At 43.6% G+C, this 27,830-nt stretch overlaps 3 protein-coding genes across 8 annotated transcripts in view; 1 reads left to right on the top strand and 2 right to left on the bottom strand.

Annotated features, from left to right (window-relative positions):
- Nucleotides 1–8,643, bottom strand: part of ep300b (E1A binding protein p300 b) — a 32,368-nt gene extending 23,725 nt beyond the window's left edge. For 4 of the 6 annotated variants that reach the window (XM_069701314.1, XM_069701318.1, XM_069701315.1 and 1 more), the window contains exons 1-9: nucleotides 7,938–8,643; nucleotides 5,207–5,823; nucleotides 3,956–4,144; nucleotides 2,057–2,336; nucleotides 1,508–1,621; nucleotides 1,118–1,354; nucleotides 559–661; nucleotides 306–434; nucleotides 53–170 (exon numbers count right to left, since the gene is read on the bottom strand). In XM_069701314.1, the coding sequence (XP_069557415.1) occupies nucleotides 53–170; nucleotides 306–434; nucleotides 559–661; nucleotides 1,118–1,354; nucleotides 1,508–1,621; nucleotides 2,057–2,336; nucleotides 3,956–4,144; nucleotides 5,207–5,823; nucleotides 7,938–8,031 (1,881 nt within the window). In that variant the 5' untranslated portion in view covers nucleotides 8,032–8,643. Of the gene's footprint in view, nucleotides 1–52; nucleotides 171–305; nucleotides 435–558; nucleotides 662–1,117; nucleotides 1,355–1,507; nucleotides 1,622–2,056; nucleotides 2,352–3,955; nucleotides 4,145–5,206; nucleotides 5,824–7,937 lie in introns of all 6 variants that reach the window. The other 2 variants (XM_069701313.1, XM_069701317.1) reach the window with 1 other exon arrangement.
- A 3,383-nt stretch (nucleotides 8,644–12,026) lies between these two features.
- xpnpep3 (X-prolyl aminopeptidase 3, mitochondrial) lies at nucleotides 12,027–22,347 on the bottom strand. The gene is made up of 12 exons (XM_069701342.1): nucleotides 21,003–22,347; nucleotides 20,804–20,920; nucleotides 19,835–19,957; nucleotides 19,295–19,482; nucleotides 18,851–19,070; nucleotides 17,753–17,937; nucleotides 17,578–17,640; nucleotides 16,039–16,152; nucleotides 15,844–15,929; nucleotides 14,750–14,933; nucleotides 13,469–13,589; nucleotides 12,027–13,327 (listed from the first exon to the last, which is right to left on the bottom strand). Exons 2-12 carry the CDS (start codon nucleotides 20,871–20,873, stop codon nucleotides 13,161–13,163), a joined length of 1,521 nt encoding a protein of 506 aa, XP_069557443.1. The 5' UTR covers nucleotides 20,874–20,920; nucleotides 21,003–22,347; the 3' UTR covers nucleotides 12,027–13,160.
- A 437-nt stretch (nucleotides 22,348–22,784) lies between these two features.
- The window catches only part of st13 (ST13 Hsp70 interacting protein), a 9,139-nt gene continuing 4,093 nt past the window's right edge, over nucleotides 22,785–27,830 (top strand). The window contains exons 1-9 of the mRNA XM_069701359.1: nucleotides 22,785–22,899; nucleotides 23,344–23,483; nucleotides 24,426–24,474; nucleotides 24,611–24,701; nucleotides 26,072–26,145; nucleotides 26,361–26,427; nucleotides 26,565–26,649; nucleotides 26,752–26,862; nucleotides 27,618–27,720. Of these exons, the coding sequence (XP_069557460.1) occupies nucleotides 23,374–23,483; nucleotides 24,426–24,474; nucleotides 24,611–24,701; nucleotides 26,072–26,145; nucleotides 26,361–26,427; nucleotides 26,565–26,649; nucleotides 26,752–26,862; nucleotides 27,618–27,720 (690 nt within the window). The 5' untranslated portion in view covers nucleotides 22,785–22,899; nucleotides 23,344–23,373. The remainder of the gene's footprint in view (nucleotides 22,900–23,343; nucleotides 23,484–24,425; nucleotides 24,475–24,610; nucleotides 24,702–26,071; nucleotides 26,146–26,360; nucleotides 26,428–26,564; nucleotides 26,650–26,751; nucleotides 26,863–27,617; nucleotides 27,721–27,830) is intronic.

Here is a 27,830-nt window from a genome sequence, read left to right as displayed (position 1 = left end):
AGCTGACGGTCATGCCACATTACTTAATGCTCTGCGTGTGCTGCTTTCTTACCCGACTGTTAGCCGACTCGTACATGTCTCCCTCTACTTTTCGAGCGTAAGCCACCAGATTCTCCATCCGCCGGTCCTTCAGTGCAGCTGGGTCAGGGGTGGGGAAGATGGCCTGCACACTACTCATACACACAGCAAAAACAGAGCTACAATTAAGTTGAGGACAAACACATCCCATTGTCATACAATTGTGAAATAACCTGATTAAAATGAGTCCATTTAATAGGGCTTTTGAAGGACTTGGAAAGACTCACAGCTTGTGGACAAGGTGGTTCCGGAGGTCTTGCGTGATATCTTCATGCCAAGACTTCCTCATGCCTGCGGCAGAGGGAGGAGTAGCTGTGGGCATGGAGCCCAAGTTCCCCACACCATCATTCATCAAACTGAGGGAAACAACAGAGGAAAGTTAAGACTTTAAGCAAACACAGAACAATTTTGTTTTAAACTTTGTACAAGGCTGTTATATGGCAGCCGCCTGACTTAAGAAAAAGTAAAAAGCTGTCTGACCTCTGTGCATTCATGCTGTTGTGCAACATGGCGTCTGGCAGTAGAGTGGACTGGTTGGGAGGCTGCACCCCCACTCCACCGTTCACTCCCATAGAGTTTCCTCCTGGGAAGAGATAGTTAGAGGGTGATTTTCATTGGGAAATACTAACATCAATATTTGTGCAGAGAAGTTCCTAAAACAGATTTCTTGTGTTGATTTAAGACACATTTCAAAATCTGAACATTTTCAGGCCAAAGAACAAGTGATTTAATGTCCACTTCAGAATTTCTTTTTAACCATGTAAGAAATCATCAAAAGCAATGTGACATTAAACTACACTTAACTATAAATCTGATTAATGTAACAAAGTTATTAATCATCAGTCAGTGGACAGCTAGTTAAGATCAAGGAGTCCTGTGATGACACCCGAGACAGCTCCATTTACTGAGGAGATGCACCTGAAAGCTCTGAAAAAGCTTGCTTCTGGATTATATTGTCCCCTAAGGGCAAGAATGAACCCAATGTTCAGGAAGGGCCTGGTAAGCTATCATCTGATATGTGAAGGCATTTCAAACTAACCCATGGTGTTTAAGGTCCTCAGACCAGGCTGCCCCTGCAGGCCCTGGTTTGGCATGTTGGACTGCGGTGGCTGCTGTGGCATCTGGTTGCCCTGGTAAGTGAGGCCTAGTGCAGCGTAGGCCCTCTCTATGGAGCTGGGGTCTATCTGGTTAGGCGGGTTTAGGTTCGGGGTGTTGGACTGTCCGCCGGGCACCCCTGAACCTAAAGAGTTCACTAAACCGGCACTGTTGATGAGAGCTGTGGTGATGGGAGGAAGAGGGAGAACAAGAGAGAGCGATGTAGCAAGGTTGAGTATCAGTGAGTTCAAGCCTACTGGTCATATGTAATAATTCAACGATAAGAGCCATGAGCATGCATACTGCTCACAGCCACAGAGCGAGAAACACTCACACTGCTGGTTCCTCTTGTCTCCGGCGTTTTTCAGTGGCAGGCACACAGGACAGTCGTGTCGCGTGCAATTCTTCCAATGAGAGATGATCTGTCTGGATGAGGCACAGTGTGCCACTGGTGGAGGAGAAGTAGAAATGGATAAAAGTTAGAGAAAAGGGAGGAGAAGAGAGGGAGAACAAGTGCAGTGACAAATTGTGACAGAGGGAAGGAGGGAGATGAATAATGAGACAAGGATGAGGAAAAAGAAGTCAAAAGGAGGAGAGAGAAGGCAGAAACCAAGAGTTATTATATGAGTCATTCAGTAATAAAACTATGTCCAGATGGAGGCTCAATGGGAGAAGGAGGAAAGAAAAATTACAGTAGGACAGCCAGCTGAAGAGAATAACTCAACCTGATACAAAGAAGAACCGGGAGGCAAACCAAGAGGGATTAAACAACATGCAAGAACAAGCGAAAAAAAGATGCACGACAATCTTAAAGACTGCTTAGTGTTTAGGACATAAACCACACGTCATTAAACCAGAAATCTGCATAATTCGTCAGACTTACCCTGGCAGGACTTGCCAGCCTGGCAATGAGTCATGTGGTTGAGCACGTTCTTCATGGTGCGGCAGTGGGGCAGGTTGCACTGCCGCACTTCCCCGTTGGCCTGCTCCCTCCGCTGGCACTTGTGCGCGTGCAACAAGAGCACCAGCTGCTGCTGGATCAGTTTCCGCTTCTCCGGGTCTGCGGTAGGGGGAGCTGAGCCGGGTCCTGCCCCGATCGCACTGAGTCCAACCTGGGCCCCGCCAACTGCTGCCGCTCCCCCGACTGCTCCGGACTGCTGCTGCTGCTGCTGAGGAGTCTTAGGAGAGAAGAGAGAGGAGGCATAGATGATCAGGTTTAATAATGGGACCATTTGCGATGGCCAATCGAGTAACAGCTGGGATGCGAACAGTCAATGATCCATTTTTTTCTAGATTTTTTGCGGCATGAAAATTTACATTTAAACATAGATGCACGTGTAAAACATTTTCTGACTGCAAAATGACTGGCTTGGCCATATTTTTCTAACAGTTTAAAATACTCAAGAATGAAGAGTAGATACATCATTACAATCACTAAAGTACTGAGGGAAGAAAGAAGAAAAAGTCGATTTTAAGAAATATCCTTTTAGTTATTCTGTTATCAAAAGCAGTCAGTAGTAGTAGAGTAGAAGCTCTAAAAAACTATTACTACAGTCCTCAGTGTTATCATCATCACCAACTAAAGAGGGAATGGTTTGACAATAACTTTAAAATACTATATATATAATACTATACAAGTCAGAGCAGCCCACAACTTAGACTGGAGGCCCTTAAGGCCAAGTGACTTTTACGTAGTCTGTAATAAACTGTTGGGTGCAACAGAGGTTGCTCACCTGGACAGTGATTGGACATTAACATCCTGTTGCCAGGTCAAAATATGCCAATAAAAATGAAAAATCTTATAAAACCGTGCTTTTAAATTTGCGTTTACATGAAGCATTGTTTGAGAAAACCTTAGCAAAGGCATATAAAAAAAATATATATATACGATTTTGGAACATGCAATGTGCGAGAGACGAATGCAGGTCTGCCGTTGGGCCTTGTACTAGAGCAGTAGAGTAACTTTGTGGGTAGGAGTCCATTTACGCCATGAGTAACAACATTCACACATGTGTATGAGCTCTTTTCCTGACAGACTGATGGAGCCACAAGCAACCTCTTAAGGTTACCAGCTTTCATGACCCTGGGCAATTAAAAGCCCAGTATGACATTAGATGGTAAAGGATCATGCCGCAGATATACTATGTTTCTGATACTGTCAACAATGCCTGAACGCTTTATTCCAACTCTCCTCGGTTCGTCTGTGGCTCTCGTGAACACGTTGTTCAATCACATCTGAAAGCATAAGTGTGTAAAGAGCCTGCCGTCATTGAGACAGAGTTGTACTCATTTGTACCCATCAGCAGTTATGGAAGCAGTTGTGTTAAGAATGAAAATCAGAATGTTCTCATGGGATTTGTTGACAGTAGGAACAATGGAGAATATCTTCAGATTTAGTCTTTAACCAAGAACCAGTATCTCATCCAATGCTACAATATATGAAAACCATTCAAAGAGTTCAAAGGCTGCTCTTGTTGTGTGTGAATGGAGCACACAATGTGCACAGAGCAGGGGGAAGCTATAATCCTTGTGATTAAGCATCCCAAGGTACATCACTTAATCAACATCAGCACCTGAGTTACACACATTTTGTGTTTTCTCTGTTTGAGCCCAACAGGAGCAGTCCCTAAACTTTTTGGTTGTCCCTTTTATGTATTTGGTTTTACTTTAAATAGTTCAAGAGACTTAAGACTTAAAAAATGTGAGCTTAAGCTATAGAAGCAGGCAAGATACTTCTACTTTGGCTACCGAGTTTATCCAACTGTAGAAAACAGAAACAAACAAATCCTACCATCCCAGGCATGCTTTGACCCGGTGGTGCCTTCTTGTCCATGTTGAACTGGGCGGCCATATTGTTGGGCAGGCCTGCCTTATTCTGGAGCTGTGGGCCCAGCCCTGCTCCAGGCAGCCCCTGGCCAGCAGACTGGCCATACGGACCGCCATAGGGGCCCGCATTGGCCATCATACTCATCTGGAGAACGGTGGAGAGTAGAGGGAGGGGAAGCCCAAGGAAAGAGAGAGGGTGAGAGAAGGGGAAGAGGAGGCGGAGAAACAATGTGAGGACAAAAGTAGGAGAAGAGGAAATGGTTTTAAAGATCAAATACTTTTCACAACGTAAGAAAGCATGATATAAGTATCAAGGCGGGGGGTATTATATATATTATAATGTCCTCTCACATGAGATTAAAAAGTATGTAGTGTCGAAAAACATTGGCTTGTTTTTAAAATCTGAGCGTCGCTGCTATTGCGAAAGTACACTTACAATAATTTAACAGCAAAGACAGGATCTTTGATACTTTTTCAAATTGGAAAGCGTCTCCATCAGCAGCAATCTCAAGACTCCAGCTGACTGTATTTTCAACTACTTCAAACTCCGGCCAAACTCTTCTTTGATTCAACAGCAGCAAATCAAACTGTGATTCAAAGTACAATCAGGGTGGTCCATTATCACCAACAATGTGAAGTGGGCTATTTACTGTTTCTATGTGAAAGAGTCTCATGAAACTGTTTATCCTCTTCTGAGCTTTGAGAGAAAATAAAACAGCTTGATGGATTTATTGACCAACCTAAACAGCATAATTTCCTTTGTGCATAATAAAAAACAATCAGTTAAAAAAAACACGGACAATGGTCTTGATGGTCTTGATATTACAGCAACAGGACTTTACAAGGCACAGAGCGGTAATCTCATGCAGTTGCAGATGTACACCTCAATTAAAACTTATCGTTTAATGGACGTTTGCAGTGATGCCTTCAAACCTTTAGAACAAAACCACAACCATCATGTGGCATATTGAATGGAAAGGAGGTTAACCATCAGTAACACACCGTGATGTAGCTGTGAGTCCAACACATAACCAAACTCTTGCCTGCGCCTACATGAGTAACTACTACAATTCAGCGGAGTACCAAGAGCTGCACGTGGAACATCTTAGCCTCAGTTCAACTGTAATTTACCACAGCTGATCATTTGCTATAACATCTTCGTAACTGGGATGTCAATTTCAGGCCGTGCTGCTTTGGGTGTGCCTACCTTGTTCAGTGCACCGGGCTGCTGCGGTCTCATCCCAGCCTGACCCCCAGCTCCCATTTGCTGACCGCCCTGCTGCTGCTGCTGCTGTAGGGTTTCTGCCAAAAGATTACTGCTGTTACCCATGCCGGCACTGCCAGGGTAACCCATTCTGGGTGAGCCATTCACCACCTGGCCCCCCATCAGCCCTTGCTGCTGCTGTCCAGTGTTGCCCTTCTGGGCGCCCATCATGGCTGCCGCCCGGTTGAGCGCAGCCACCCCTCCGACCATCCCAACCTGCTGCATTAATCCAGGTTGTTGCTGCTGGCCCTGGGGTGGCATGCCTTGAGGTCCACCAGGGGAGACACTAACACTTCCCATCATCCCCATGGAAGCCCCAGATGGTGAGCAATTGGAAGCAGGGCCGCCCTGCTGTGCTGGTGCTCCAGCACGCAAGAGTTCAGACAGCTGTTTATGTTTTGCAGCGGCATCCTGGCCTCCTCCCACACCGATCCCTCCTCCAACGCCTCCAAGACTGGTATGGAGTTGGCTGGCATCCCCTCCGTTGGTCAGCCCAAGGTCCGCTGAACTGATGAGCTCATCTGGGAGGTCGTGCTCCAGGTCAAAGAGTGAACCAAAATCTACACATGTAGGAACAGGGGGAAAAAAATCTTACCAAACTACAAAATATATTTTATTCAGTTTATTGACATTACTTTAAAAAGGATTAACCCTTAATCTACAGCCTATAGCTAGACAACCAGTGCAGCATTAGCTGCCTCTCACAGCCTGGGCTTCTCTCCTGGGCATCAGTCTGTGGTTTGGTGGGGTGCCATACATGGAGAGTGAACATAGTGGGGACAGAGTGAGAAGCCGCAGGAGTAAACACTACAGTACCTAGGTAGGTGTGAGCATTTGAGCTGCAGTCATATGGTACAGGAGCATGAAACAGGGCGAAGCATAAGTCGGGAAATTAATGGTAAAGTCGTTCGAGTGGACTGAAATCTATTCAAATCACAATCTGTGTCTGTAAACAGACGTATAATCCTACATACCAACATGCTATCTTCAGATAGATCCACAAAAGCATAACCTGAACGTCTGGTTTTCAGGATGACTCGAGGCATATTGGCATCTTACTAAAAAAAAAAACCCTCTGAAATCCTGTGCTGCTAAGTAGAAGATATGTTGTGCCAGCGGTTGACTTGAAGCATGATTCAACTCCTGCTCTCGCTGCATTGGGGAGTCCAGTTAATGGAGGAGATTAAGACGAGATCAAGCTGGAAATTCACACTGATTTGGTTCCTGACATAAATGGAGAACTTGTGGTGTGGCGGGCCACCAGTAAGCTAAGGCTGACAAAATCAGAGTCCATAATTCTGCAAAATACATCTTCTATACATGCTGACATACATACATACAGTGTAATTGACAACAGCAGAAGACCTTGTTCATTCAAACTCTGCAGTGCCAGCAGTGTGCAACAAGAGGAAACGATGCCCGGGTTTGTACAGCCTCTTGCTCAATGTGTGCAAATTAATGTGTTTGCAGTTACGGTCGCAATCAAAGTAAATAATAATAATTAAAAAAAAAACATTCAAAATGGTCTGCTTGTTTTATTTAAATCTATTCGTGAAAACCGAGCAGCAGCACAAAAAAATAAAAAATAAAAAAGTGCAGCGCATATTCGTCCGGAGACAATGGAGGACGAAGAATGGGCTTCGTAGTTACTACAACCGAGAAACTAAAAGCCTTTGAACAAAGGACATGAGAGGGGGACATTTCAAAGGCTGCGGCTGGTTGTGTCCTTTCATTTAAACGCGGCTAACAAAGTTAAAATGGACACAGCTTTTCTTTTAACTCCGGGCAGGACGACGACGCTTCGTCCAACTTTCATAAAGTGTCGAACAATGGCTGGTTTACAACAGTCCGCTTCAAACAGGCTGGCGGCACGTTACGAACACGAGTTTTCAAGACCCACTCGGTATCTTTTTATTTTATTTATTTATGTTTCTACCACAACCACTGAAAAGGGGGTGGTGGTGGTGGTGGTGGGGGGGGGGGAGCAATCCAGTGAAAGAGTGGGTTTCTTGTTTGCTTTTGCTCGCCAGCTTAGCCGGAGCTCAGCTGAGCCGGTCCGGAGGAGGTTCTCGGACCGGCTAGCTCGCTAAGCTCGCTCGGGTACCGTTACTCTCCTCCTAAAACACGGTTTTTTTTTTTTAAAGAAACGCTCGTTTATCTTTTTACGGAATATATATATAATAATAATAAAAACAACAACCACGCGTCCTCTCTCTTTCAATGCGTTTTAAAGTGTCTCGGAAGAACTTGGAAACAACCCGGGGTGACTCGACTCTTCCATTGTTTGGAGGCGTGGATCTCGTAGTTGTCGCTAAAGTTAGCCTGTTGATGCTAACGCATCAAAACACCAAAGTGTTGGAAAGTTGCTCCCTGCCGCCATCTCTGAAAACACGTTTCCTCTTCACAGACCTCAAAGCTCAACCGTAAGCACGAATTAAAACCCACGCTGAGAGTTTACTTTACGGGTTTAAAAAAAAAAAAAAGGCAGCTCGGATGTTATAAAGAAACCTAAAAAAAACAAAACAACAACAACACACCGGCCGGTAATTAATCCGCCAACAAGGCACAAAGCTACGTTGTTTGTTTGTTTGTTTGTTTTTGTTTCCCCCCCCTCCTCCTCCCTCCCTCCCCTCCCTTTCCCATCCAGCTTAAGCGATGCACGCGATATATTTACCATTTCCATCACTGGCAGACACCGAGAGTGCCGGAGAGGACAGCTTGGGCCTCTTGGCTGAAGGCGGGCCGGACTCCAGGACATTATCGGCCATATTTTTGACGAGGAAAAAAAAAAAAAGAAAAAAAAAAAAAAAAAAAAAAGATGTTGTAAATCCACGGAGGGCAAACGTCGTCCCCCTTTTTTTTTTTTTTTTTTTTTTTTTTACTCCCTTCAAAAGAAAGCTTCTCTGGATCGGTCCCCCCACCGCTCGGGGGACGGTAGGGGAAGAGGACAAGCAGCGTTGAACTCTTTCACTTCTCCCTCTCTCGGGGTTTGTTCCTCCCTTGCAGATATCAGTCCCCCCTCCCCTGTCGGAGATTTTGTTTCTTCGCAGATTTGAACAGGAGGAGGTGGGAAGGTGGAGTCGGCGAAAAAAAGGGCAAAAGCGTGCGGCCTTCCGACAACCTCATGTAGCCTCTTCTGCGACACAAAAACTGTCCCGGGATCCGTCCTCCGCGCCGCGCTCCGTCCTTTCCGCCATCGTCAGCGGAGAAATCCTCGATTTCAGGTCTAGAAACGCTCCCGTGGGGGGAAGAAGAGTCTTTTTTTTTTCTTCTTTTTTTTTGTCGGGACGCGAAAATGTGATCCCCTCCAAAAAAAACAACAACAACAACAACCACCACACACACACACAAGCCGAGGAGGGTCCGTGTGTGTGTGTGTGTGAACTCCAGGAGGTTGCTCTCTCTCTCTCTTTCTCTCTCTCATGCAACAGTTATGAAATCTTCGGGTGCGTTTACCTTTTTTCTCACCTGGCCAGGCATCTCACCGCCGTCCGGGCCACTTGATTTCCTTTACTATCTCCAAAGCAACCAAAAAAACAACAACAACAAGGCAAACCGGCCGGTGTGTGTGTGTGTGTGCGGTACTGTCAAGAAAACAACTTGTACTGGCTTCAACAGTATCTGGATCCCGCAGAAAGACGGGAACACAGGAACCCGAGCAGCACTTTGCAGCTACTCAAGATACACACACACACAAAAAAAAAAAATGTTCTCTATTGCGGATGTATTATTTCCATGCAGGACTTTTCTTCTGCATGTGCACGCTGACTAAAACTGTGCAGTCGGTTGTTGGACCATGCAAGGCACTGGGATCGGAAAGATCGGACTCGTATTATTGCACATTTGGTTGTTGCAACCCCATGCGCGGAGGAAAAAAAAAAAAAAAAAAAAAATGGCTATTGCAGTCAGCAGCACGGTTGGCAAAACTGAAAAATCTTATGAAATCTCTCGGCGTGCAGAATTTATTCCTTTTTCTTTTTTTTTGACAGGATAGTTGTTTGAGGGGCGATATAGCGGCCGCTAATTTCCAATCAGCGGACAGTCAGAAAAGATTGATCCAATTAGTTTGATTTCGCAGAGGGACGCTCCGTTTGGGTTTACTTGCGCTCCTGAAGAGGGTTCCTCCTCCGGTGTTTCACTTGAAATCTCAGACGATGAAAAGCGTGATAAACATCCTCAAAACATACACCTGGTTTTCATGATGTTCTCGGCCCGTGCGAAGGAGTAGAAAAAAAAAAAAAAAAGAAAAAGAAAAAAGCTTTCGGAACCAAGAAAAGCGAAAAATGTTATCAAAAAAAAAAAACCGTTGGACGGCAAATCGCTGAAAAAATTATGGCTATTTTCGGAGACGAAAAGCTTCAGATCGGCACAATAATGTTGACACCCCCCCCTTATAAAATCTTCTTGGGCTGACAAAATCCTCTCATTGACTCTTTGTGATGGTGAATGCCCCCCTTCGTGTTGATCCTGGCAATTTTCCCCTTCTTCTCTTTAAACCCGTCTTTCTTTCCACCTCTCCCTTCTGCCCGGCAGCAATTTATTTATATAATTGTCTATGTGGGCTCTTTCCTTCCTCCGCGACGGACACATACTGATTTTTCATGTTGATGTTTTTCCCCCTTTTTCGTAGTTTTTTTTTTTTTTCTTCCTCGTTATATTAATCGAGCCCTCCTTCCGCCTCTCACCTCGTCTCCGCTCCGCAAAACACCCGCTTCCTTGGATATATATATATTTTTTTTTTCCCGGAGTATTTCCTTCTCATGCACACATATAATCGAGCCTATGTCACCGAGTCGGAGGTTTTTTTTTTTTTTTTCTTCTTCCCCCCCCCACTGACGTCTTATCTTTTTTTCGCGATGCTTCCTCTCTCGCTCGCTCGCTCTCTTGATTACCACGGACAGGATTTGACCGCTCTTTCCTCCCCCCGGTGGTTCCCGGAGCGGCTGCCGTAGGTAGCCGGACTCGCTCCTTCTCTCGGTTATCTCCTCCGGTTTCTGACGGTCTGTCCGCACAAACAAAATGGCGGCTTGTTGTTTCTAGTCCTCTGATACGGGGGGAGGGTTTGAGGTACAGCAACATTAGGCGTGAAGGGGAGGAGGGAGGGGAGGAGGAGGAGGAGGGAGGAGAGGAGAGGGAGGGAGGGAGGACGGGAAGAAGAGGGGAGGCTGTCTTCGTAAGTGTTCGGGAGTGTCCGGAAGCCGGTTCCGTAGGCGATCGCTTGATTTCAATCTTACGACACTTTTCTACGCTCAACAAAAACAGAAACGCAACACTTTTGTTGTCGCGCCCAGTTCATGTAGAAAAATAATAATAAAAAAAAAAAAAATCGAGGAAATTTCCTCAGTCACACAAAAGATTTATTTCTCTTTTGTTTACAAACGTGTTAAAATGTGATGAAGTGAGCACTTCACCTTTACCAAAATAACCCATCCGCCTGACAGGTGTGTGGCACAACAAGATGCTGATTAAACAGCAGGAACATTGCTCCCTTGTGCTGCAGACTGATCACAATAAAAGGCCACACGCAGTTTCATCTTCATTGGGGTTGTTTGTCTGATTTTTACAGTCTTAGGCACAGTTTCACAATATTGCCACAATGCCCCTTTTTTTTATTATTGTTTTTGCTATGCTGATCCAGGGCATCCCAAACTTACTCAATGGGTGAAATGTCTGGTGAGTATGCAGGTCATGCAGGAAGTGGGATGTTTTCACCTAGGAATTCTGTACAGATCCTTAAAACACGGGGCTGTTCATTATCATTATCATGCAGCAACATGAGACAATGGAGCCCAAGATCTTGTCACCATATCTCTGTGCACCGTTTCATTGTTCAAAGCTTATGCCTGCCCATACCGAAACCCCACCACCACCACCACCACGGGCCCACGCAATGCCATACCACGCTGTCTGTCATCTGCCCAGTACCGTGTAAACCAGGATTCATCCATGAAGAAAAAAAACCTTTTCAAAGTGCCAGATGCCATCAGAGGCGAGCATCTCCCCACTCAAGTCCATCACAACAACCAACTGCAGTCAAGTCAAGACCCCAGTGAGGAAGATGACCAATCAAATGAGCTTCCCTGAGACAGTTTGTGTAGAAATTCATCGGTCGTGTAAAAAAAAAAAAAAAAAAAACTGTTGCATCGGCCGTCTGGTCTGAGACGATCCTGCAGGTGGTCTGCGGTTGCTAAATGCACACTCTCTCGACATCTGTGGCCTTCTGTTGTGATAAACTGCACAGTTTTAGAGTGGCATTTTAAAAAGCAATCAAACAGCTTTGAGACTCCTGTTGCACACAATTTTCCTCAGCTTTCAACTGCCAAGGGTTTGCATTCTTCTCTGATTCTTCAGTTGCTTGTTTTTAGTCATTTTGCTTTGAGCTACTAAGTTTTGATGCTGCATTGTAATGTTTTATTCAAGCAATTTTCAGCAACTTCAGCTCAGATTTCAGCTTCTTTTTTTTTTATAGGTATTCTCAGAAAATGATTTCAGCTTTCAGCATTCACACTGCGTTGTCTTGTGGGAAATTAGTTCTGTTTTAGCCATTTGATTTAAGATTCATGTTAAAAGTTTAGCTTCAGGTGGATAAATATTGTCCCAAATACTTAAAAAAACTTTTTTCAATTTTATAAACGCGTGAAGTACCAAACAGATAGTACTTTTTAAAACCCCATTATGCTTGCTGATGGTGTATTTGTCAAAAAAGTGACTCAGGGGAAGTTCCTCCCACGTCTGTGCCCATGTGACCGTGATGAGACATCCGTTATAAGTCAAACCAACTGAATTTATTAGTTATGAAAGAATATTTAATACATATAGTATAAACACCACTTTCTTTTAAAGTGATCACATTTCTTCTTTCAACTGAAAAGACCAAATCCTAACACGCAGACACGACAGCAGTCAAACTCTCGTCAGTGTACACCTTTTCCAATTTCAGCAGATTGGTGTCATCATTACCGTCAATCCAGGTTGATGAGAAGCAGCTGTTTCACACAGGTGTGAGACGTGTGCGTGGCGTGATAATTCTCAATCTTCCTGCTCGTCCATCAACACAATGCACAGTATTTGGTGTTTTGATCTTGTGCAGTGTAGCATGAGCTGGGAAGATAGAAGTGAGTGAGATAACAAACATTTGATGGCAGTCCTGAAAAACATGATGTGGCGCAAAAAGATTTTTAAGAGCGCAAATGTTTCCATCGTTGTTGTATCGAACTCCTGGGCCTTTAGCTGGAAATGTATACTTGATGCAAGAGGTTAACTGGTCACAGTTCAGTGCAAGATTTCAATTGAAGATAGCACCATTACAATATCAGATGTAATTTACATGATCAGGATTCATGTCCATCCTGTCTCACTGCAGCCCTGATGAGTAGTTACAGGTTTGAGAAGGAACACGTCAGCTTCAGCGTGTACATGTGTAAGCTTTAACGCTACAACCCAACCCCTCCCTGCACTAAATCTGCCTTTACTGCCAATACTGAGGTCTTCATTACCATAACAGGATGCACACGTAATGTTTGATTGTTTGGTGGTCTGTTTTTGATGTTCCTTTGCATCTTGCCTCCTCCTTTCAAAGACTGAGCAGTGTAGTGAGACTTGTTTACTCCCGGTAACAACTGCTATATTTGCTGTTTAGGACCACAAACATGAAATCACGTGCGCAGGTTTCTTTAATCATACAAAAGAAGCTATGATCTTCCACGTCAGATTCCTAAATTTTTGAGGCTTTGCTTAGACTAAAATTAAAGTCTTACAGTGTGTTCCCACCTCTTATGTACCTGGGCCCTGAGTTGATGATATCGTCACCGTGGAGACGACTGAAAAAGCACAGCGCACAGACACGTCTGCCATCAAGGCTGTGGCTTACTTGGCCACCTTTCTGTCCCTCCCTGTCCTATCTCTGGGCACAGGCCTGCTCCACATCAGCGATGGTCTTTGGTGCGTCAGAGGACAGAATCAGAGGTCCGCTCTTGTCCCGGATCACCACGTCATCCTCAATCCTGACACCCAGGCCGCGGAAAGGCTTTGGCACCTGGTCGTTGTCTTCAGAGATGTACAACCCTGCGTCAAGAGAGGGAGGAAAAGTGGAAAATCAAAGAACCACATGAGTCGTACCGGTAACTGGGAAAGGTAGTTTAAGTGTATGTGCAGGAGTTTGGAGTTTTGAAACTTGCTTTCCTCAAAAATATAGTTTTTCTATACCTGGTTCAATAGTAATGGCCATCCCTGGCTGGAGAGGTTGTGAGCGGGATAGCTCAGGAGTGTCGTGGACGTCCATGCCCAGATAATGGCCAACGTGGTGGGGGCAGTACCGGCGTGCAGCCTGGGACAAACAAAAAGAAACCTAAACCCAGAGCTGTCTCAGTTTGTTGCTAAATATTAAAACCATGAAATTCAGTGGTGCCAGTGAATGAATGAGGTGTGAACTGAGCCTCACCGGAACAGTTTCTTCCTGCTTTAACAGAGCGCGGCTGAAGTCAGGTGCATCTAAACAACCAAATCCAAGGTGCACAAATTCCAAACGTGTAATATGGAAAAATGCTCCACATGAGATCATCTGTGTTCAGTATAAATGTGATCGTAAATTAAACATGGACCTTTTAAGAATCAAAATGTGCTGTTGAAACTACAGCTTGAATGACAAGTTATTTGGAGGAACAAACTCAGATCAGCCAAAATATTTAAACCCCCAACTGAGACTGAAAAGACAACAGGAGTTACAACACAGTGAGTTTTTGTCTGGACTATAACAGCAGAGACCAGCCCTATGAATCCAAATGTGTGTCCCTGATAAAGTTTCACCACTGGTCAGCAAATTGCTGCGACTTCCTGTATCCATTTCAAATTATGAGCCCTTGTTTCAAGTTAAAAGCACTCTAACGTTACACGTGTACATGGTCCAGCCACATTTGGACCTATTCTTTAAATTTCTTCAGGAATGCCACCACATAAATAATTCTATGAAAGAGTGTCAAAAGGTTTTTGAAAACAAATGATTAAAACTTTTTATTACTGCATATCAGGCAGATTTAAGGCTTTATGTAATTTCACAAGTGTATAGCTGACTTCATGAGATTGAAATATCAAATATTATCTATATTAAACAAGAATGACAAGCTAGCAGTTGCATTACAAAGGATGTTTGGCTAAAATATTGAGAATTTCAGTGGATATTACTTGATATGAAATTCAGCCTCATGGAGAGTGTTTGGCTGGAAGAGTGCTCAGAGGCCACTCACCCATAATTAGTGGCTACATTCAGGACAAAAATGGCTATTCATTTTTGGACTTCTACATTCATCATCTACAAACATTAAAACCATTTTGTTTTCATTGGAACATTAAGTTTACATGCCGGAAAATCCCATTTACACAGGACTTTTATGATATTTATGAAATATTTGTTACGGAAAGAATGACCTTTTCCACAATCCCTGATCGACCAGTTAGAATCTAAACACCTTCTGTTTTTCTGTTTATTACCTTTAGCACATCAGCATCACTGGTGCTGGCCTTGAGGATGCCGAGCTGCTTGAGCTGTCGTCCCAACAGAGCCAGCATGGTGCTGTAGATGTGATCCAGACTGACGCCCGGGGAACACAGAGACAAACAGGAGTGCTGGACCTCCAGGACGGCCTCATACAGCTCAGCCTGGGCAGGACTGAATCTGGCAGGAGGGAAGTAAAGGGCAGCAGACAGTTAAGGTGTGTGTGTGTGTGTGTGTGTGTGTGTGTGTGTGTGTGTGTGTGTGTGTGTGTGTGTGTGTGTGTGTGTGTGTGTGTGTGTGTGTGTGTGTGTGTGTGTGTGTGTGTGTGTGTGTGTGTGACTGGTGACAGAATAACGCTCAAACATGCAGTAATTCAGCTTCTTTTCATTTTGGGGCCTTGAAATCAAGAGACCTCAAATAACGTGTTCAGTAAAACCAGATTGAGACCGAGGTGGACAGACACGGCTTCATTAGCACGTTGGAATTGCTAAAACACGTGATTAAATAGTTTGACTTGGATCTTCAAATCTCTGCCTCAAGTCTCAGAGAAGTCACCCAGACCAAATCCAACCCAGGCCATCAAAGCTTTGATTATAGCAGTCAAACAACCAATATACTTATGTTTCTTTGGCTATATTTCCAACAAGCTGGAAAAATTTGATTTTCATGCCAAGGGGTGTAGAAAGGTTGTTTTTAAATCAGCTACCTTTGATATATTATTTTAATATGGTGGGCTCTGTGTTTACCAACGCAGATTAAAAATGTGCAGTACATGTTGCAAGTATATATATATATATATATATATATGTAGTGTAGTGTTTATGCATGGCAAGGAAATTGCACTTTTGTATACTGACACTTTTGCTGCCAAGTAGATTTAGTATTTTAAGAAGGATTTGTGTAATCACATGTTTAGCCAGATATTGTGTATCAACATTTTATATTATTTTAGATAGATAGATAGATAGATAGTTACTTTATTAATCCCGCAAGGGGAATTTTTTTTTCCGCTACAGCAGCATTTAAAGATACAGATACAGGTAAAACAACACAATAGAGGTAGAACTTGAGATAATTTTGTCAAACTGACCTTCCGTTCACTGGCCATGTTCGAGTGATATCACTGACATAACCAAAGTATTCACAGCCACCATCAAGCAGAACCATTTCACCATCCTGAGGGAAGAGACAAAGAGGAGGAATTACAATACACGAACAACTCATTAGTCTCAGGATGCTTAATGATCTATAATGTGTTCATTGCACCTTGGATGCAAATTATTACCTTAATAATCTGGTTGTTATTTATGTAGTGCAGAGTGTTCGCTCGATTCCCTCCAGCCACCACAGGGGGATAAGCCAGGAAGTTGGCGCCATGGATCCGATTCTCATAGTCAAACTGGAAAAAAAGTGTGTTCAGAAAGGCCTTTTGACTTGAGAGTATTTGTGAGCTTAATGTATCCTGTCATTAAAACAAAGGCAAAATGCAGCCACTAAATACTTGGTCACAGTTGAAGTAAGACCTGTTTTACAACATTAAAAGTTATTGTGGCATAAAAATATTTTTGCAATAAGATTTGTTCAATACAACACAGGCCATAAAAGCACACCAAACAGCAGTAACTACAGTCTGGCTTGTTGATCTCTGAGCTCTGGCGGCTGCTGTTATACTTACATACCTACATCATCTGGCCTTGAGATACATGAAATCTTATACAAAATGATCAATTAAATAAAAAAATTACTTGATGACACTACATCATGGTACCACAGTTATTGCAAATTCCACCATGAAGAAAACAATCAGTGCAAATCAACTCCTCAGTTAAACTGTGCTGCAGCTCAGGATCTCAGCAGATCTCAGTAGCTGCGGTCTGACTACGATACAGTAACTGTGATACCTTGTGGTTCAGCTACCTTTAAATAACATACAGTATTTAAATTTAATACATTGTAATTTAACTCATTATATATAGATTTTTATGTAAATACACAGACAGATGATGTTTAATTCCTGTATATAATTTAAATAAAGTTAATTTGTTTTACTCGTAAATTGAACGAGGATCCTGTGGATCCTGCATTTCATCTCATGTTCCATGATGATAATCAAAATGAAAATGTTGTACTATCTGCAGTTTTTAGTAATTATGTTGATTTTTAAAGGATAAAATAATTCACCTTAAAAATGAAGTTTCTCTCCCGAAGTTTATGGAAGAATTTTACATTTTTCAGTCAAAAATGTTCAATTTCACATCATTTTGGACCATTAATATTACCATATATGTGTACATTTTCAACATTTTTTTGTAAAAGTTCAAGCAGATAATAAACAAAGAACACTCAAAAAGCTAAAAGACATAACTTGCTAAAGAAGTCTGCTGGGGAAATAATACAACCATTAGATCTGAGAAAAGTCATTTTGTTAATTTGATACTCTCCAAAATGATTTGGCTCAAGTGGTGTACAAAACATCTCGGGGGCAGCACCGTTGTTAAGTCTCATAATAAAAGGGAAAACCCTTTGGAGCTGCATGAAGACGACAACTTCTGTGTGATTATCATTGAATACTTCTTAACAATCGGTTATCAATAGTGTATATAAAACGTTTTTTCCACTGAAGACATTTAATGTAATTCATCAGTCCACATGAGAAACATTTGAACACTTCTGCTCTGACTGAATAATCAATAAATTACACTTATGGTGACATTGTTTAAATAATGTGCCTGATCAAAGAAAGACAGATATAGTAACAGACAACACATGATAGAGAGAGAGACAGTGAAGAGTCACACAGTGGTTATCAAAGAGTTTCAGTTACCTTTGCAAAAAGCACTGCTTCATCCACATCTTCATGAGACAGAGCCATCGTCCTCCTGAAAGCCTGAAAGATGAACATCAGAGTTGGTGCAAGTGCACGATTAAATCTGTCTTTTTTTAACACAGATTTGATGAGTTAATACAGAGTAATATGAAAAAATGACACAGACACACACCTGTGCTGAGATGCGACCCGCCTCTTGCATCAGCGCCACCTCTGCTGAGCTCTTGACGGCCCTGAGAGAGTGCACGAGGGGTCTGAGGGAGCATGGTGTCGGCCCCGTCTTCAGCACAGGGGCCACATGAGCCTGGTGGAGCCGCGGGTGGGCGGGCTGAGAGCTGTCATACCACAGCGAGGTGGCTGGACGGGCGCCGGAGTACAGAAAAAAATGATAACAACAAAGGTCAAGTCCTAATTTTTTAGCAGTCAAGTGTCACCTTGTTTTGTTGTTGTTTTTTTTGTAGATTTTTGTTGTTGTTAAATTTGTAGATGAAAATGTTGTCCCCTTATGTTGGTTTGAGCATGTGACACTTCAGTGATATTTGCCTTTCAACACACATTGACAGATTAAAGACGCTGACTGAGTAAGAGGAAGATGTTCTCTAAAAACAGCAGGTGTCCAGTCACAGTTTAGCAACTATTACGAAGCACAGCAGCCCTTGTTAGGCATTGGATTTTTTTTTACTTCACATGTTGAAACCTTCAGCAGTTTGAGCGAAGCTTTGGCAGGAGCAGTATTTCAGGACAAAACAACACAAGAGCAAAGAAAGTAAACGCTGTGCTTGTCTGCTCTGACATACACCGCAAACTTTAGCATGTCTGGCCAGCGAGCTTTTCTACCTGCAAGGGGCTTGTCATGAATTACTTTGTTGGTTTACATGTTACGTAGATAAACACCTGTTGAGGACGGGAATATCCACCCTATGGGAGAAAGACGCAGTATACCAGAGTTTAAACTCACATTAGCTCTGTTCTTTATTTACAGAAGTTACACTCAAGCATCGCAAGTCAAGAGCGTTTGGTAGTTTCGCATTTGCAGAATTTTGTGGTTATCACTGATCTTCAAATCCTTTTCTCTTGTCAAAGGAGAAGTAATAATCTAACCACTGTGCTGCTTGTCCAAATATATTTTTTCATCCAATGGTCATGTTAGACACATCTTATGTTCATAATGAGGTATATTTTAGTTTTGTTTTTATTTAGAAAACGGCATCACTACAGATACTATGTCTAGAAATGTGAAGCCGGCTTTCAGAGACTCCCATCCACTCACCTCTGAGGCTCTTCAGTACGACACCCAGCTCTTCTGTGCTATGAACTCTCTCTATGCCGGTCAAAGCAGCCGTCCCATCCTTCCCTGAACGGGGCCCGTCCCACAGCTCCCTCCCCGGGTCTCTGCGGGGGACGAACAAGATGGCCTGGTCTGGTCGACCCTTCCCATGAAGAACCAAGGCACTGTCCGGCTCCCAGAATCCGCTGAGGTAGAGGAAATCCTGGGGAACATACAGCCTCGATAAAATTACAAACAACTAGAATGTCAATCGACAAGGGCACATTTTCCACCGAAGATAGATAGATAGATAGATAGATAGATAGATAGATAGATAGATAGATAGATAGATAGATAGATAGATAGATAGATAGATAGATAGATAGATAGATAGATAGATAGATAGATAGATAGATACTTTATTAATCCCTCAGAGGGAACATTCACCTGGTTCTGGTGGAAGGGATACGGGATGTCGTTGCTCATGTAGCGAGTCGGATGGGACAAGACGATGACCACATGGTTGCTGGAGGAGGCAGAAGGTCCCAGTCTGTCTGCCTGGGCCTCAATCAGTGAGGCCAGCCGGTGCCTGCGGAGCTCGTACTCTGTCTGGCTCAAGCCTGGGGTCACCTCCCCTGAGAAGCAGACAGTGCATGAATCCTAACCCCCTGAAGAAGTAGCTGTGTATTCAGCCTGTTGCCGACATGACTAAAGAAGAAGCAGGTTTTTCCCGAAAAGCACTCATTTACAGGGTCAGCAGCACTCCGCTGCAAACACTCAATGGGGAGGCTGCAGCTCAGTTGGTAGAGTGGGTTGCACACTAATCAGAAGGTTGGTGGCTCAATCCCCAGCTCCTCCTTGTCCACATGCCTAAGTCTCCTTGAGCAAGACACTGAACCCTAAAATTGCTCCCGATGGTGTACCATCGGTGTGTTGTAAGTCGCTTTGGATAAAAGCGTCAGCTAAATGTAATGTAACACTCCTCACCATGCTTGATGAGGTGCGGGTGGGTGAAAGGGCTGGGCTGGCCCAGGTACCGAGGTGGAATCGTCTTTGGTTTCAAACCTCCTGGTTTCACAGAAATGCTTCTGCACAGGCAGCAGATCCATCCTACAGACAGAAACATCCAAAGGCTTCATGCAGTTGTTCAGTCAAAAGATTTTATTTTTCACAGAGGAGAATCTCATAAGTTATGTCTTGCACTGGCTGATAATTGACAAGACATTGTGGTGCAGAAATGTTAAAGATATGTTTGAGGTAATCTGAATTCATGCTTCTTTTTACATCTATACTCAAAGTGTTTCTGAACTGTAACAGAAGAATAGACCCAAACACACGAATGAGAATCTTTAGTCGTCCTTCAGCATTACTCCATATCAGCTGAGCTTTGTTAGTCCGATGATTAATCCTTATTGGGTGGAAGTAAAGGAGTGCCTGCCCTCACTCTTAAATAACAATTTGACACAAGGGTCAGGCTGCGTCTTGAAATTCAGAAACAGACGGTTCTTTCTTTAAATCGGTGGCGTCGACATATAACAGAATATGGTTTCACTTTTAATCAGTTTAGTGGCGAATGTATTGGCTGATGTGGTGTGACAGGACAGGACAGCTGTCTGTTTAGATTAGATATTGATTGTAGGACTGACTTTTCTATTTGGGCCGAAGCATTTCGTTAGTAAAGTCTTTTAGTTAAGCTGAGTCGTGGTGGAAGAAGGAGTCAGATCAGTAGAATTACAAGTAACAGTGTAGGAATACCGCATTCAAAAATCTTAAAACGTATTATCAGTTAAAATTCATTTAAAGTATCAAAGTCAAAGAATATAGGAAAAAAAATATCTTCTGACAGTTATATAGGTTATTAATCACGACTAGATTATTCATACTGATGCATCGGTCTGTGAGCTACAGCTCCTTGTGGTAGACTGCAGGGGATTTAAACGCTTTGATATTTCCCACCTCCACTCCAGGTCCGCCGAGGCAGCAGCTTGACAGCAGAGCTCACCAAGGTGCTGGCTGAGGGCAACATTGTTGCTGCAACTGGAGGACACCGATCAGTCAGAGCATGTCATCCCCCTGCAGACGGGAAGTGTCCCAGTCAGCCAAGTAAGTAGGTATAGTCATGAAAACACGTAGGTCATTTGCTGTGACGACTTACCAACGTTGAAATCCACTCATACAGCAGTTATATTTGCCTTGTTTGACAGTTCTCCTCGTTAGCTCGCTGCTCCCATGTCTGTTAGCCACAGCTCATTCGTGTTGGCTGTCAAATTACTGCCCTGAGTTTGGTTTCCCAGGCAGAGAAGCTTAATCTCGCCTCCTTTGGTATGATTATTAGACCCATATCTCGACCCCTGGCACTGTTGTAAACTTTAAAGGGTCATAAAATCGGTTTTTGTTGTTGTTGTTGTTGTTCTTTTAGGCTATTTTTGTGCACTTCAGCTTATTTCTCACCCACCATTTATACTCCAAAGTACTTTCCTACTAACATCCAGATATCCTTTTATTGAGACTAAAATATAAATATATCCACATACAGACACATCAAATGAAATCTATCTGTTTCCATTTCATGCAGCTTGACAGATCTACTCTGTAACATTTTGCATTTTGCACCTTTTACTTCACCAGTTTTGCAGCCTGAGACAGAATTTCATTTTGGGGGCTGCTGTGGCTCAGATGGTAGCGCAGGTTGCACGCCAATCGATAAGGCCTGCAGTTCAATCGTTGGGTCCTCCTGTCTCCATGCTGAAGTGTTCTTATGAAAGACATCAAACCCTCTCCCACCAATGGAGCAGGAATGTGGGTAAAGCACATGGAGACCGCTAAGGTAAAAAGGTGCCATAGCCTATAAGTTAATTCACATTCAACACTCATGGTGACTTTATAAAATATACTAAAATGTAGGGCTTAGATTGAACTCGCCAACAGTAGACATAAAATAGTTCAAATTTCCATCATCTTGACCAACTGCAGCTGCAAAAGACTGCTTTACTGTTAATGCATCAGTAACTATGATCAGATAATGTTTGATAGGGACAATGTCTGCACAATGAGTACCTTAACTTTTGATACTTCAGGTATAGACCATTTCAAGAATAAGGCTGATGAGACTATATATTTGTTGCTGTCATCAGATCCCTTCAAAGGATAAAAGAAATTATGATTTTCTACTTTCCCACAGCTGCCCGTGGGACATAGCCCCCTTGTTTCTAAAACCACTCCCAAATATAAATTATTTTTCAATTTAAAAAAGTTACCAATGACTGATTATCAAATGACTTGATCCCATTAGCACCAGCATAATCCAAGGACTGCCTGGAACCCAAGTAGGAGAAACACGAATGATCATCTATTCATTCATTTAAACTATTTATTATTTGTGGTACTGGAAAGTCCAGTATATCTGACTTAAAACCTAAACGTAACCATTTCATTGGTGGAAGCTGTCTGGCGTTTTACTGCCTGACAGGCTTGGTTCAGGGAAAATAAATCCTGACTCTACCGGATGGTGAGGTAACATTTTTGTGAGTGATTTTCTTCACCCTGAATTTGACCTGTCAGGCAGACCATACGTAAGTACCAGCATCATTATGGGCTTTTTTTTTTTTTTTTTTTTTTTTTGGAGGTTAATGGTAACATCCTAAGTTACTGATTCATTCATGGTTATTAGTCATAATGAACGTGGCTAAATTTGGTGTAAAAAAAAACAAAAACAAAAAAACAACGCAGTGTGACTACAGAAAATATCATTAAATGTCTCAATAAGAACAATAAGAACAATAACGTCAACAGCCTGTTTACCGATCATTTAAGCTAAGACTTCATCGAGTATTTTCACCGCGGTGAAATAATTCAGCCTTTGGGTTTCAGCGCTGCCTGGCAGTCTCTGCTCAGGGCGTCACGTCCCGCCGTGTCTCCGGCTGTCCGACAACCCGCCTGAATAAAAAACATCAGCAGCGACGTCACATTCAGCGAAGCAGCGCTAAACCTCGACCGCGAGCTGTTCCCGTGGGTTCTCTTCTCGAGAGTCAACGGTGTATATCTTCAATAGGGTGGGTTTACTCTCCATTAGACGACTGTGTGTTTGCAGCTCTGAAGTGTGTGTGTGTGTATATATATATATTATTATTATTATTATTATTTTTAAAATCAGGGCCCGTTAGCAGCGAGCTAACGGCTTTATCATGCGTCAAACAGTCGTCGCGTCACGGATTCACATTTCCAGAAACTTTCTACCAAATAACTCGCCCTCCCTCCTCTCCTCCCTCCTCCCTCTGCTAGTTGTGAACGCTTGCAGTATTTCCACAGCTTGAGTGACCAGTATTGTTTTGTTAATGTGACCCGGGGAAGCGAAACAAACAGCGAGGCTCCATTCAACGCGTGCGCCGTCAACGTACCTCGCTTTAACGTTAGCACCTGAGCTCGTGCACAAAGCCTGGCTTGGCTGAGTTGTTGTTGTTTTTCTTTCTCGGTTTCTCGGTTTCTCCCGCATGCAGAGCTCCGTGTGCTGGATGTGACACGGCGGCATGGACCCACGAAAAGTGACAGAGCTGAAGGGCTTCGTGCAGATGTGCGAGTCCAACCCCGCGATCCTGCACCTTCCGGAGATGAGCTTCTTCCGGACCTGGCTGATGGGGTCAGTATTGTTGGGGGGAGAGGGGGGGGTGGTACAGGACCGGACCGGACTGTTGTGACGTCACTTAATGTCCGGGGATCCAAAGAGGATTAATTGTTTTTATAATACCATTAAAGTCTCAAACAGACTGCAAGGTTTATTACCACGTGCCCTGTCCCGCCCACCACCATTAAAAACCAGAGACCACAGACTCTGTGTGTGTGTGTGTGTGTGTGTGTGTGTGTGTGTGTGTCAGTCAGTCACGTGACTCGACTTCAATTTGAGGCCACATGAATATAACCTCCATCAATAAAGTTTTGAAGAAAGACTGGTAGAGGTTATAGTTGTATCCATGAAAATGTTCTCTGAAGTGTTTTGTACCTGCACTTGTTTTTTTTGTGGGTTTTTTTTGTGACGAGTAGTTTGACCTTGGATGTGAGGCCTTTTAAAAGGCTGTTTGGGAGTTGAGATTTATGCAACACAAACGGCAGTAACTCCACTCAAAACACACACAAATCATTCGCACCTTTTCGAAGGTTTGATTTGGAAAATGTGGGTTTTTGTACGAGCCATTGACCGCTCAGTTCACTTGCCAACAAGTGAAACAAAAAGGTCACGTTAAGTAAATAGTCAATTGGCATAACAATATTAAGCAATTGAACAATGTTGAGTAACATCCCTAAACAAAACTAGCTGGGTTTAACTTCTTCGGTATGAAAATGTTTTGGTAAAAATCTCTCTCTATATATATATATATATAAACTAATTGGTGGCAATAACCCTAAATCTGTCACTATGCATTTGTTTATGAAGAAATATTGCGAAATGAATTATAAAAATGGTTATACATGGAGAAACCCATTGGAATATCCGTTTTTGCCTACTCAGCAGATCAAATAACATTATAAATATCTGGGAAATTGTATCGTGAACCAAATTGTTCTCCGTAATATTCTATTGCAGAATGGATGCAACAATCCCTCCTCCACCCAAGACGGGGGGTTCATGCCAGGTGACACTTCGATGTTCTTTCCGTGCTGTTTATTTTGTACCTTTGACGATTTGCTGATTATTTTTCGAGCCAGTCATTTCATGGTGCCCGCTGTCAAACACGAGGAATAACCGAGCGCGCTCTCTTGTCTCGGCAGGGCGGCTGTCCTTGTGGTCCTTCTCCGACAGCGGCGTCACCTCCTGAGCCCGAGCCTCCCCTGCTGTCGGAGAGCGGCGAGAGTGAACTAGGTACCGTTTGTTCATCTCGGCCCTGAAGCTGCTGCAGTCACAGCTGTGGAGTCGGGTCGATAATCTTGTCTCCAAAGTCTGTTTTTTTTTTTTTATAAACGCATGGCAATTTGCGACTTCGTAGAAATATTTTGCCCAGAACGCCATATTGTTTGTAGTACATAATCACAATGGAACACGGCCCCGGTACATTTTACCAACGAAAAGTTACCGGCATTAAAATAATCAACGTCGAGGTAACATTACAGGAGAAAAGTGTGAAACTCGGGGACCTCGTAATGCACTCTGTAACTGCGGCGGATAGAATAATAGACAACCACCTTAAGTCAGCAGTGTTAAAATAACATCAGCAACCTGTCGATGTTAAAACAACATACAGCCGTGGCAAAGAAATGGAGGGAGAGCAAAGTGAAGGGAAAAGTTCAAGGGACGTTTTAAGCTTCGACTTGACAATAGAGAGCGAATCTGCCTCTGAACCCAAACTGGGAGCTGCTCCCACAGGAGAGGAGTCTGATCAGCAAGCCGTCACTCTGAGATCACAGTGTTGTTGTTTGGATTATGGGGTACCGAGATATTTTAGATATAAGACGGAGTTTGATTATTAAGACCTTTTGTATGCGAGGAGCAGAATTTGTTTTTTTTTTTTTCCTCAATTTTATAGGAAGCCTATGTAGGAAAGCTGAAACGGAGAAAATCTGCTCTTTGTTGTCAGCTCCTGTCAGCAGCACTGTTGCAGCTGGAGGCTGTTCAGAGCCACCGGGACGTCCTGACAACAAAGAGCTACAGTAGCCTAGCCTAGAAATCACAAATGCATAGATTCATTTCTCTGTATCGCGCCGAGACAGGAAGCTTCTGATTTTTATTAATATTGCACAGATGAAAGAAAGAAGTCCTGCAGACTTTCTTTACGTGCGAGTTGAAGGACTTATGCTGATCATACAAAACCGAGATTCCTCCTTTTATATTCCATCTGGTTGTAACGGATATACCGAAAAGAACGGCTGAACAGAATTAGTTGTGACGTGTAGGTAGTTTTCGATTTTGGGAAATGTGGTGATTTAGCTTCATAAAGACATCAGTACACATCTGGAGCGAGCTGCCAGAAACAGGAAGAAACCGCGCTGCTCTGTCCGACGTAACAAACACAAAAAAGGGTGAAAACAACAATTTTCTCTGTTTTTAACTGCCGGAGAGGAGAGAAAGGATTGCCATGCTTGTGTGTGTGTGTGTGTGTGTGTGTGTGTGTGTGTGTGTGTGTGTGTGTGTGTGTGTGTGTGTGTGTGTGTGATGACACAATACCAGATTCTAGCTGTGGTTCTAAACAGTGTTTTTACCTTCTGATCGATGCGTTCACGTGTTTTCCTTTTCAGAAATTGAAAACGAAGGCGTGATCGAGCCGGACACTGACGAGCCGCAGGAGATGGGAGACACTGAAAACACCGAGGTGAAGTGTTCATCATCCTTTTATTTTCTGATCACACACGCCTACATTTACTCAAACCTAAACCCCTCTTTCACATTGATTGAGATTCGAGGCCTGGAACGTTTGAAAACTACATTTCAGACAGACTTTGTTTGAACGTGTGTGTGTGTGTGTGTGTGTGTGTGTGTGTGTGTGTGTGTGTGTGTGTGTGTGTGTGTGTGTGTGTGTGTGTTCAGGTCTCAGAGGAGATGATGGAAAAGGCCAATGAGAAGAAGATAGAGGCCATTAATGCTCTGGGAGAAGGTGGGTTGATATTTGTGTTCAGACAGTGAACCGTGCATGCAGTCCCATATTGATTAGATACATAGAAATATGCCCAAAATTGAATTAGCGTTGTGATCTCTAATTTTTTTTTTAATTAATTTTGTTCCCTGTTGTAGGCGACCTGCAGAAAGCTCTGGATCTTTTCACTGAAGCCATCAAGCTGAACCCCTGCGCAGCCATCATGTACGCCAAGAGGGCGAGGTGAGCGAGCTCGGGGTCTTTCAGGTCGTTCTTTACTGCGCCGCAGTTTTACTTTCAGCTCCGGATGACTTGGAGTGTAATCGGGTGTCGTCTTTGCGTTAGCGTCTTCATCCAGATGCAGAAACCCAACGCAGCCATTAGAGACTGCGACAGAGCCATCAGCATCAACCCAGACTCGGCACAGCCTTACAAGTGGAGGGGGAAAGCTCACAGGTACGAGAAGTCTACGGCGCCGCTGCTTTCTTTGTGTAACGTTAACCAAGTCGTACAATTCCTATCTTCTTCTTCTTCTTCTTCTTCTTTTTTTTATTATTATTGTCGCATGCAAAAGTTTTTGTCCTTGAACAACGAGCGCTTCTTAAACCTGAAGGTGAGTAATTAGTCTGACCCGCACGGTGCTTCAACAGCCACAGAACCAAAACTCACAAACAGCTGAAGGAACCTTTTAGTTTCTGGAACGGTTCTGGACCTTCAGTGGAACAAATGGAGCTTAGAGGTGAAAGTCCTTCATCGAACCCCTGATCTGCCCCGAAAAAGTAGGAGCTGATTTTAACCAGGTGACCGCCGCTCCGATTAAAATCTCCAAACCAACCGGAGCGCAGCACGAAGTAACACGGACGACGTGTCATAAGCACGACGGATAAAGTTCCAGGTCGAAACACGAGAGCCGGGTGCATCCGTGTCTCGTCTCTGCCTGCTTTTTAAATCAGTTTACGCGCTCGCACCGCGACTTGCCACACTTTGACCTCCGCTGATTTAAACGGAGGAACCTCGGGTGTGACACGTGAACCTGTGAGATGGCCGTCATCTCCCGCCGGGCGATTCCAACAAATCAAGTCCTCCGATCGCCAGCGAATCGGCGCGTTTTTTGTTCCTCTCTGCCAGCCGCGCTTGCGCGAGCCGTCTGGCGGTTGAGCCGACAGAACTGCGCTACATACTGTTTGCTGCCTGTGTTTGTCCTGCTGCAGGCTGCTCGGCCACTGGGAGGAGGCAGCCAAGGACCTGGCCACGGCCTGCAAGCTGGACTACGACGAGGACGCCAGTGCGATGCTGAAGGAGGTGCAGCCAAAGGTATCGCGCCCGAGAAGAGGCGGAATAATAAAAAAATCAAATAAGCATCGTAGCATTGTGTATTCACAGCAATGCAGATCTGTTACTTTGAATGTGTACGAGCAGCACTG

Source organism: Brachyistius frenatus, unplaced genomic scaffold, assembly GCF_029030835.1.
Source record: "Brachyistius frenatus isolate BFR_SWC_R1_liver_20210118 unplaced genomic scaffold, ASM2903083v1 Contig_36, whole genome shotgun sequence".
Classification (NCBI taxonomy): Eukaryota; Metazoa; Chordata; class Actinopteri; family Embiotocidae; genus Brachyistius; species Brachyistius frenatus.
The sequence above is the reverse complement of the archived record's forward strand: the minus strand, read 5'-3'. Positions and strand labels throughout refer to the sequence as shown.